General features: G+C 37.0%; 1 protein-coding gene across 10 annotated transcripts in view; it reads right to left on the bottom strand.

The window, feature by feature from the left end:
- The window catches only part of LOC128986991 (sodium/potassium-transporting ATPase subunit alpha), a 102,685-nt gene that overhangs the window by 31,867 nt on the left and 58,721 nt on the right, over nucleotides 1-12,097 (bottom strand). For 8 of the 10 annotated variants that reach the window (XM_054407655.1, XM_054407671.1, XM_054407661.1 and 5 more), the window contains exons 2-3: nucleotides 3,116-3,193; nucleotides 341-463 (exon numbers count right to left, since the gene is read on the bottom strand). In XM_054407655.1, the coding sequence (XP_054263630.1) occupies nucleotides 341-463; nucleotides 3,116-3,193 (201 nt within the window). The remainder of the gene's footprint in view (nucleotides 1-340; nucleotides 464-3,115; nucleotides 3,194-12,097) is intronic. The other 2 variants (XM_054407697.1, XM_054407703.1) reach the window with 1 other exon arrangement.

The following is a 12,097-nucleotide window of genomic DNA, read 5'->3' as shown; positions in this document are numbered from 1 at the left end:
AGATTGTTACAATCTTTCAGATATTTAAATTGAATTATAACATTCTAAACTGAAAAAACACTACCCTAATGTAGTCTAGACAAAAACTGTTACTAGTAATAATTCCCTAATAGGGAAAACTGCCTTACGTTCCTGCCAAAGAAAGTAATAGGTCAAAAGGTCTCTAAATGTCAATAAATTAGTAATTGGATTCTGATGTTCTGGATCTCAAAATAGTGATACAACTGAGTGACACAAAAATGGGTGAACAAAGAATGTTTTATCTTTATAAAACTGCATAGATTATAAATTTGTGGTATGTTCAGTTATTATACAGAGAAAAACACTTATTTCTACTTACTGTGTCCGGATGTGTACTAAACCTTTGATATAATTCTTCTACTGATATTTTATGAAAGTCAATATCCAATTCTTGTTTGAGGTCATCTAAGTCTCCTTTTTTCTGCTTTTTGGTCCGTTTTGACTGGAAATAAAATACAATCAGTTAGAAAAAGTATTTAAATGGTCATAAACAATCTTTATTATTATATATATTAAGTAATAAAACGCTACAAAGGTTTACCTAGAAAATGTGTTTTTTTATTACCTGCATATTTTGTTAACCTGAGGATAAAGATTAAATGTGTTCTTTTTAAATCACATACAATCCAAATTTTGTACTAGATAATATTGGCAAAGTACATTCAAAACATACTGAAAAACACCATAAATCTGACAGTCTCAAGTGGATCTCTCAGCTAAAGCCTTGTAATTGGTAAATGATTAATATGATAGTTGAAGAACACTTGCACTGTTGAAAGGTAATGTGGAGTTATATAACCACACAACATGATTGACAGGTCGTAGTCAGAGTATTCAGGTTGAAAGCGGAGAGCAGAGAGCAGGCTTGGCGAGTTGTTTATCAGTGTTGGTGTATACAGATATCACACCTGGCTGTAACCAGCTGACCTTCACATCTACATCTCATCTACTCTGGTTACACTAACACTACACTCAGCCACCCACCCGATCAGCTGATCATCATATCATCAACAACAATATAATACACGACAATGCAATGTATAGCAAATGTGCCAACAGTGATGTTAAATCTAAAAAATCACCATTACAACATTAAGTTACTTATTAGTGACAGCATTGAAAGTGTAGAAGAGAAAATACTCCTGTAAATAGGATAAAGAACAGTGAAAAGCAGATACAACAATTACAAGAATATAACATTTTCATCTGAACACGTAGATCTGAGTTGCACAAATTATACCACCAAGGGGTGCAATCCTGGAAAGCAGAAAAAGACCACCTACAGCATATGATGACAGAAGCTAGATGTGAGAAGCAGTGATGCGAATGAAGAAATAGAAGGTGAAAAAGTTATAATTAAACTGAAGGAAGAAATTAAAAAATGGAAGAAAAATATAATGATGAATTATGAAAGTAATAAAAACAAGGTGATTCATGTAGATAATAATTTTACCTAATAATCATTAAATTGACCTGAGAAAATTATGAACTGTGTTAAATGTTTTTTTTTGGATGGTAAAATAAATAATCATGTAACATTAATTCATTGTAAAAAGTTATTGGTAATGTATCATTTATTAAAAATGTGTTGAGTTCCAATTTGAGTTTAGTAGGTTCACAAGATCTTCCTGTTTTTGACAAGATTAGACTTACGTAGAATAAAAGTCCTCTTTTTGCAAAACAACTCAATTTGTGAAAAGTCAAATTGAAAGGGAATACAGAAGAGAAATGTTTAGTATGTGGGAATATAAAAAACATAAATCAAACTTGTTTGGTTAAAAAAATGAACAGATAGTATCATTTTAAGGGGAATAAAGAGTGATAACTAACTGAGTGTTTTAGCACTGATTTTAAACTCGTAGTGGACATTTTATGAAAGAACACTTCTGAGGCAAAGGAAGCTACCTTATAGGCCCAAAGGAAGAACACTCATTGACTGAAAAAATAATCGAGTACATTAGCTTAAACACTGCAAGCATGTCTACATCAAAGATGATTGTAATAAACTATTAACTTCCCTTTTGTAGAGAGCCTACTCAGGTGAACAAGCCACTCATATTTTATAGTTTGGTATATATAGTATATGGGACTTTAAATTATATTCCCCCCAAATAATAGTTTTCCTACTTTTGACAATCTTAAACAAATCTAAAATAAAACAAAGTTGAGTGGGCCTAAACTGTAAAACTTGCTTTAAATTTGTAAAAATAATCAGTAAAATTGTTTTATTTTTCTCCCTCTAAAAAACGTTGTGTTTTATGTCAGATTGCATGTTGCCCAAACAATACCTTAATAAGGCAGATTTTTTAAAAAAATTAGGAAGAAAACTAAAAAATGTAAGTAAAAGATAGGGTTCTTGACAGGCAAAATTAACAAAAAAAAAAACATGAAGAGGTTTACCCATACAGTAAAAACTCCAAACCAAGACTCAAATAAGTCAATTTAAAATTGTTGACTGTATATCAATGAAGATTTATTTTGGTCTGTGTCATAAAAGAATACAACTCTGGGTTGTTCACATCATAGGCACAAAGTTATTATATAAACGGGGTATTGTGTTTTAAGAGTCTTGGTTTGAGATTTCACTATACCACATAACAATTGACAATATACCACTTGACTCAGTGATCAGATCATACTGCGATTGTGCTGCAAGCAACATAAATGGCAATTAAATTACATTATTGGTTAGTAATTACATCTCAATAATAATAGCACAAGAGAAGTAACTGCCACCAGAAGAAGCCACAAGTATTGCTACATCCATAAATTATTGGTTAAGTAATGTTACAATAGAACCAGACGTACCAACAAATCAAATGTTGTAATATAATTAATCAATAGACAATAATTAACCATAAAAATATTATAAGGTATGCTAAATATGAAGGTCAGTGTATTATTTCAAAAATACTTTCTCCTCCCAAAATAATTGTTAAAAACTGCATTTTTTGTAATATACGTTATAGACTGGGCGTGGTACGTCTAGTTATATTGGAGTACGTGAGAGATGAGAGAGCAAGAGAGAGAGAGACAGAGTGAAGTGAGAGAACAGCCGTCACCGCAGTGTAGTAGGCCTACTGTAGTTGTATACCTTGAGTTTGCCATCAGCTGTTTTGTTGTCATCTGGAACAGAACGCACCGTAGCCACACGGTACGAGTCGGATCGTCCCTGAAACACCAACACTTAGCTATTCAGCGACACACAACACAAGCGACAGTACTCTAGCTCGACACTTACGTTACACTTACACAAACTATAGTATCCTAGATCTAAAAATAAAAATAATCATTACTGTATTAAAAAACTCATTTTTACACCTAATTTCCTTATCATACTCTTAATTAAAGCACAAAGATACGTTGCTCCTTTTTACCAATTTATCATACATTTATTCTTGTTTTCCTTATTGCCAATTACGAAACGAGCTAATCTATGTTCTTCTGATCGACCGTTTCTTCCAACATTCAAATGATGCATTGAAATTGTATCTTAGATCAATTTAACAAGTTTTGAAATAAGAATATTTTATGTAAACAAGAATAGTAAATCGATGTTCAGTGAATGCTGAACCATGACGGCCAGTCTCTATTGGTTAGGTAAACTGTAATACCGAGTGACGTGCAGTGCCAATCACTCACCCTATCTATCACTTCATGGGATTCTATTTTTGTGAGCAGAGGGGGTCATTTTACACGGCCAGACGTCCGTCAACACAAATACAGAACTAGTCATTAGGCGGTACGCGGTACAGTACAGTGATTGCGCAACTCGGCGATTGATTGGGCGTTCGCCAACCACAATTTGTTGGCATATTGATACCAAACTGCAGTATATTTAAATCAGATACCTTAAAGGTATTTTTAATTAGTAGAGTTAATTGTAAACTTAATTCGTCGACGTTCCGTTGCAACATGACAAAATTCTCTTCCCACTCAGTAGTAAATGTCTGTATACTGTACTAACAAAATTCCGCGTAAAAAGCAGCATTGCACGATACGTAGCTTACTTTTTTAGAAATGAGGACGACTTTCTTTGTTGATTGGCAGCTTGAGTTCATCAAGTGCACTACGTATTGGCGAAAATCTTGTAGCCTAATCTTGAAAACATATTTAGCATACAAAACCCCTTGTAACTTTACTGTCCCATTACGAAACTTAAACTAACAAAAAAGCCAATTATCAAGAAAGGATCTAATAAAATGTGATTCAATATTACAGTGTAAGATATGACGTCAGAGAAAGAGTGATTTAAATAGTGTATAACTCTGCTAAAATCGTACTCGACTGGAAACACCAGTCATCAGGGATGAGATTATTATTTTAATGATTACAGTGGCGACGTCAGACGCGACATTAGCGTTACTATACTTACAAGTTTTGGTTATGATCTCTGATTTAACAAATATCTTTGATTTTATCCACCCAATGAATGAATGTGAGTGCTATGACTGGGGACGGTTGCCAGAGTAGCCTATTGTTGAAATCAAACAAACACGCAGCTACAAAGCTTGTATTTGAGCAATGTTTTGATCAGCAGAACTGGCAATATTTCGATCACGAAACATAAACCTATTTTCATGTTTTAACACTATTCGTGCGGTCGACATGTTTGAACATAAAAGTTGCATTTATTTCAATGTTAAGCAATTGCGGGAATTCCCGTCATCAGCACCCAACGTGTTAATATAGCAATTTCTTTGTGTTATAACTACAAAGTTGAACCTTTATTATACAGGGCTACATACATACATACATTGGGAAGTTTATTAAAACACGAGGCGAAGAAGAAAAGTATTAAAGTATTAAGAAGGAATTTCTATGTTGCGGTCACGCGATGTTTCGGAGTCAGCGTCAGCGATTATAGCCTATCATATTATTTTAATGTACCTTGTTAGTAATCTTTTATCTGAAACTTTTGAAGACAAGTGGCAAAACACACTATTACAAATACATTACACAGTTTTTATTTTTTGCACAATAGATTGCCAAGAGTATTTAAAATTAGCGCGGAGTGATCGATCATGGAGTTCTCCAGGGATGCATTTCGGGACCTCTATTGTTTCAAGATTATAATGAACGGATGATGATGGCGATGTCCTGATTTTTATTATGATTCCATCCTCTCGTCATCTAATAAAGATCTTCCGTAGATCAACGAAGGTATGAAACGCAGACTACAAAAGGCTTCTAACTGGTTAGCGGCAAACTGTTTTTAAATAAACCGTGAAACCCCCAAGGATTGTTTGTAGCTTAGCTTAGCTCAAATTCCTCCCGTAAACAAAAATCCAGTGAAGCTTTTGGGGGCTGGGTTTCATAAAAGGTTCAGTTTGGACCAGCACATCGACCAGATAACAAACCGACTCCCACGTACTGTATCTCCTTCCTGCTGCTGAAGTTGAGGTCGTTTGTGACAGTGACCTATGGTCCTATTTTGTGACTTCTTCATGTTTGGGACCCATGGCACTGTTCATTCCTTCAATACCAAGAAATGGAACTAGATGTTTCCCGAGTTCGACTCTCCAGAAACAGCTATCTACAAATACAGGGACTTGAACTTTGTAACAAAATGCCAATGGTCACCAGAGGCTGAAAAAAGGTTCAGAGACAGGCTGATACAGTATGTATGAACATACGATTGTCAAACCGCAGTTTCAGGGCTATTCAATGGAATTAAAATTATATTAATACCCCCGCCGCAGCAAACCTGCAGACTAAGCGAATTTCCATTTCCCTGAATGGATTTACACTAAAATGTCTCCTTAAAAATATCACATTTATTCCCTATTTAAATAGAATCAGTTTAAAACATACTTAGGTTTGCTGCAACAGGGAGGGAAAAAGTGTTTTTTATGTAAAATGTTAATAGTTAGTAAGAAATAAAAACATTTTCCAAATTTGGGCAAAATATGTTTATAAACAAGCAAACTACAACAGTTTACTTATTCTCCATAAGAATAACATGGGAATTTTAAATTTACAATTTTTTGGAATTTTCTCCGTAACCATTAGGCGCATTATAACGCTTCAATATACTAAATTATTTGTTTTTTTTAAGCTCTACAAAATAGTTTCGAAAGAAATTGCAAAATTTTATGTTTTTTGGGTCAAAAATGGGAAAAACCCATTTTTACCCCATAAAAGCCCCCAATAACCCCCGTTCCCATGGTCCGATCATGCTGGTTCGCGAACTCGTTCGAATAAACGTAGGTTTACACGTTTGTACCAAATTTCATCAAAATCGGATCATTTTTGCTCGAGTTATCGCGCTAACGGACACACATATATACTGTATATATATATATACAGGATATATATATATATATATATGAATTTGAACGGATGGTGTTTTTGACCTCTAGGGACCTCAAAACGAAAAAAAAATCGGTCCCAGGTCCAGGTCTTACCATGAGTCCTATCTGGGGGTAATAGCTTATTCCCTATATGGGAAATTCGCTAAAACTAGCTCTATTTAACCGGGTCGACAGGGATTATGAACTCGTTTCAGATTGTTCAAATTGTCGATTTATTTATGTAAAGTATCTGCTTAATTTCATAAAGATGGGACAGGTTCAGGGGACTCTAAAACAGAAAAAAAGAGTTTTCAGCCCGGTATCAAAAGAGAAATCTATAATACCTCCATAGAGTAATCTGCTTACAAAAGGATCGCGTAACGCAATGTAAACCTTTGCCTCGACAATTGCCAAATTACCTGAACACTCCACTTGGGTAATTGCTGCGACAATACGGTATTGTTTTCGTTCGCATAATTTCAGGCCGATGACAGAGTAGGACGGCAAAATCGTGAAAGGCAAGGAACCCACTTAACTTGCCTCATAAGATTTTTCACAGACTGAACTGGATTTGAGCAATGTTATAGTGTTGGGATAGGCCACACAAGTGTAAAAAACGCCCACGAACGCGTTCGCGTACCTAGTAAAGTTTACGAGGTAAGTTGCGGTGCAAGTAAAATCGTCTATTACACAACACAACGAGTAGGTTTTGTTTTGTAATTACGTTACCCATGTGACACAAGATAAGCTTTATCTATAACTACCGAAGCCGAAGCGAGGACTGGTAAACAATGAATTATTCATGATTTAAAAGAAAACAGAGAACACATAGTTAACCGACACCAATGCCACATCCTGGTTAATAGATAACAGAGTCCACGGAATGTATGACTACTAGCTGACTAGTCGTTGATATTGCACATACTTGAACACTACACACTGGCGTATTTACAGTGCAGCTCGCCTCAGCATAGCGTTCACCTGATAACAGAGTCCAGCGAATGTATGATTCCTCGAACACAGGCAAAGATATGTTTTAAGAAGAGTCCAGTTGAATAGGATATGAGGGTATACTTTCGTCGTATTTACGTGATGTTTTATGAGTTGTTCAGCGCATTGGTCAATCACAGCTCAATATAACGGTCGCTGAGTGTGGTCACGCCCACTTATCAGCTGCCAGGGAGCTGCTAGGCCGCGGGTCGTTTGGCACACTCCTCTAGCTTGGCCACTTGGCCGACAACCGACATCGACAAATTATCCTATACTATAGAAACAGTAATTTACTATGACTGTTGCAACTGCAATCGTGACATAGGCTGGGGTTGTTTGTTATTTGGATCTAAACTTATTTTACCTTCCAACGAAGACACATAGTTTTTTTACAATCGGAAATTGCACATAAACTACGCTTATAGACTTTTAATTATACTGCCCCTTTATACGGTACTGTATATTAAAAGGGTTTACTGCATTCCTGTTGGTTCATCCAATTGTGTATTTAGTAAAATGGTGGTGTTTTACCATATCCAAAGACAATTAATTGATCATTTGTTTCGGTTTATATACTAAGAGTATATAACTGTATAACTATTATAATATACTATAACTTGTTTAATATACTAGGTTGATCGATTACTTTTTAAAATGCAGTCCATTCATAATATATACATGCCTATCATAGTTGTTGTTGTTTTTTATGAGAATAAAGATCAAAACCCCTTCATTGGCCTTTATGAATAAAAAAAATCACTGGTTCTCTTTACACAAACCACTCAATCGTAAATTAATTGTTTGCGAGAGTTGCAAGAGCACGAAGAAGGTTCGAAAGTGTCGAGTAACATTATCGTGAATTAACAAAGAAAAGGATTAAGGGAGAATTAATGACTCCGAGCAATCATTGCATGACAGTGTTGAAATACCACCGCCACAACAAACCTGTGACTAAGACAATTTGAATTAGTCTGATTGGATTTGTATGTACTTAAATATTTCCATAAACAAGACGCATTTAGATTTTACGAGCACTTAGGTTTGTTTCAACGGGGAAGGGAAACAGTGTTTTTGATCACATGTTAATAGTATAGATAGTATCTACATATATAGGTTAAAATAAATACATTTGCCAAATTTGATCATATCAACACTTATTTATAAACAAACAATCTACGTCAGTTTTATTTTAGGCCCTGTACACATGAGGGTGGCAGCCGCCGCGGTGGCCGCCTAGGACCGTACACATGGCAGCGGTTGGAGCCGCGGTTACGCTGCGGTTGCAGTGTGAATTGTCCGTCGCTCGACAGCCAGTACTGTATTTACCCAATTATTTTTCTTTTAAACGCGTAACGCTTGACAATTCTTTTCAGCAAAAAACTCAACTAACTCTTGCCACGCAATCTTTTTTAGTTTATGTCCTAAACGTATCTTCTTTTTGTACTTCTTTAATGAACAGTCAAAGTTTTCTGGTTCCACAGCAGCACGCATGGCCATTGTAAACTTACACTACGAGCACTACATCAACTCCAGCCACAGGTACACACTTCACCAACACAGAGAGAGAGAGCGATGTCCACAGAACAAGCGCGCAGATGTCTGTGATCCTATAGTAGCAACTGCAGTCAACCGCGGCGGCTACCGCCCTCATGTGTACGCTCTCATGCCAACTCTAGTAACTTCAACCGCACGGGAGCCGCGGCGGTCGGAGGGAAATCTACGACCGCCGCGGTTTGTTGCGGTTGATTGGAAGTGGGCGGTTGCATGTGAACGGTCCCATTTGCTCCTTTGTAATTTCAACCGCCGCGGTTCCCGCGTAATGGCAACCGCGGCGGCTGCCGCCCTCATGTTTACATGGCCTTACTCTATACAAATAATACTGTATAAGAATTTTAAATGTATTTTTTCCCCGCAACAACAATGATACAAATGCTAAATTATACAAATTTGGTTTTTAAGCTCAACACGAAGGATGTAATGCAAGATGAGCCTTTCCACGTTTAAGTTAAAGGATAAAATTTGGAATAATATTTTAAATGTCTAAACCTAAACTAAAACCGCTTAACAATGTATTACCATGAACCAATCTTGTTGGTTGGCTAAATAAATCAAGTTTATCTTACTTTACACATTAATGCCAAATTTCTGAAATTTGGCATTTCCTCAAAATGGGACCAATTCATTAAAATTACAAAAAGTAAATATGTCCATAGTTCTAGGACTTTCCGTTCCACCAAGGTACATTTAGCTTCTTCCTCATCGGGAAATTCGCTAAGAGGTCTCATTCACGAAATAATAATGTCAATTTAGTTTTACGTTACTGATTTCAAACGATTACGAACTCGAATTACCTGAGAAGTAAAGATTTTTTCCAAGCAAGATGATAACACTAGATTATTCGCACTGTGTTATTAAATTTAACTGTCACTTTTCAGGTTGATGTGATTATTTTATAAACCTTTCTTAGAGCAAGTTAAGCTGAATAGCTGATCACTAAAACTCAGCTGCTAACGGAACGATAAAATAACAAAGATAAAAAGATATGCTGCAAGAAGTTGAACAGGTTAAAAGTTACATACTTGTGTAACTTCATGCTAACACTGACACTGTGGAGCCATTGACATACATCGACACTACACCCAATATATGACACAGTAAGCAAATGTAGTGTTAGTGTTTGATGAAGAGGTGTTAACAGGGTCGACACGCGAGACACGGTCGATGGTAGTCTTCCCCTGACGGTACTTATGTAACTTCATGCTGACACTGACACTAGAAAGCCATTGACATAATTTACATACATCGACACTATACACAGCATGTATGACACAGTAGGCAAAGGTAGTATTAGTGTTTGATGAAGAGGTGTTAACAGGGTCGACACGCGAGACACGGTCGATGGTAGTCTTCCCCTGATAGTACTTATGTAACTTCATGCTGACACTGACACTAGAAAGCCATTGACATACTTTACATACATCGACACTACACCCAGCATGTATGACACAGTAAGCAAAGGTAGTGTTAGTGTTTGATGAAGAGGTGTTAACAGGGTCGACACGCGAGACACGGTCGATGGTAGTCTTCCCCTGACGGTACTTATGTAACTTCATGCTGACACTGACACTAGAAAGCCATTGACATACTTTACATACATCGATACTACACCCAGCATGTATGACACAGTAAGCAAAGGTAGTGTTAGTATTTGATGAAGAGGTGTTAACAGGGTCGACACGCGAGACACGGTCGATGGTAGTCTTCCCCTGATAGTACTTATGTAACTTCATGCTGACACTGACACTGTAGAGCCATTGACATACTTTACATACATCGACACTAAACCCAGCATGTATGACACAGTAAGCAAAGGTAGTGTTAGTGTTTGATGAAGAGGTGTTAACAGGGTCGACACGCGAGACACGGTCGATGGTAGTCTTCCCCTGATAGTACTTATGTAACTTCATGCTGACACTGACACTAGAAAGCCATTGACATACTTTACATACATCGATACTACACCCAGCATGTATGACACAGTAAGCAAAGGTAGTGTTAGTATTTGATGAAGAGGTGTTAACAGGGTCGACACGCGAGACACGGTCGATGGTAGTCTTCCCCTGATAGTACTTATGTAACTTCATGCTGACACTGACACTGTAGAGCCATTGACATACTTTACATACATCGACACTAAACCCAGCATGTATGACACAGTAAGCAAAGGTAGTGTTAGTGTTTGATGTAGAGGTGTTAACAGGGTCAACACGCGAGACACGGTCGATGGTAGTCTTCCCCTGATAGTACTTATGTAACTTCATGCTGACACTGACACTAGAAAGCCATTGACATACTTTACATACATCGACACTACACCCAGCATGTATGACACAGTAAGCAAAGGTAGTGTTAGTGTTTGATGAAGAGGTGTTAACAGGGTCGACACGCGAGACACGGTCGATGGTAGTCTTCCCCTGATAGTACTTATGTAACTTCATGCTGACACTGACACTAGAAAGCCATTGACATACTTTACATACATCGATACTACACCCAGCATGTATGACACAGTAAGCAAAGGTAGTGTTAGTATTTGATGAAGAGGTGTTAACAGGGTCGACACGCGAGACACGGTCGATGGTAGTCTTCCCCTGATAGTACTTATGTAACTTCATGCTGACACTGACACTGTAGAGCCATTGACATACTTTACATACATCGACACTAAACCCAGCATGTATGACACAGTAAGCAAAGGTAGTGTTAGTGTTTGATGTAGAGGTGTTAACAGGGTCAACACGCGAGACACGGTCGATGGTAGTCTTCCCCTGACAGTACTTATGTAACTTCATGCTGACACTGACACTAGAAAGCCATTGACATACTTTACATACATCGACACTACACCCAGCATGTATGACACAGTAAGCAAAGGTAGTGTTAGTGTTTGATGAAGATGTGTTAACAGGGTCGACACGCGAGACACGGTCGATGGTAGTCTTCCCCTGACAGTACTTATGTAACTTCATGCTGACACTGACACTAGAAAGCCATTGACATACTTTACATACATCGATACCAAATACAGCATACGTTAAAAGGGAAAGGTAGTAGTGTTTGATGTAGAGTGGGTGACATAATTAACAAGTAAAATTTGTATTTCAGGTACGTTTACACTCGTGAAAAGTAAAATACATAGTAAGGACTGGCACTAATATACCTCATTTTTCATTTTAGTTTCCAAATCATTCCGTAAGATATTGGCTGTGAAAATTGTATCTTAGATTATCTTT

This window comes from Macrosteles quadrilineatus, unplaced genomic scaffold (genome assembly GCF_028750875.1).
Source record: "Macrosteles quadrilineatus isolate MER2022 unplaced genomic scaffold, UCM_ALF_1.0 Scaffold_1__1_contigs__length_201487025, whole genome shotgun sequence".
Lineage (NCBI taxonomy): Eukaryota > Metazoa > Arthropoda > Insecta > Hemiptera > Cicadellidae > Macrosteles > Macrosteles quadrilineatus.
This window is presented reverse-complemented; position numbering and strand designations above follow the sequence as displayed.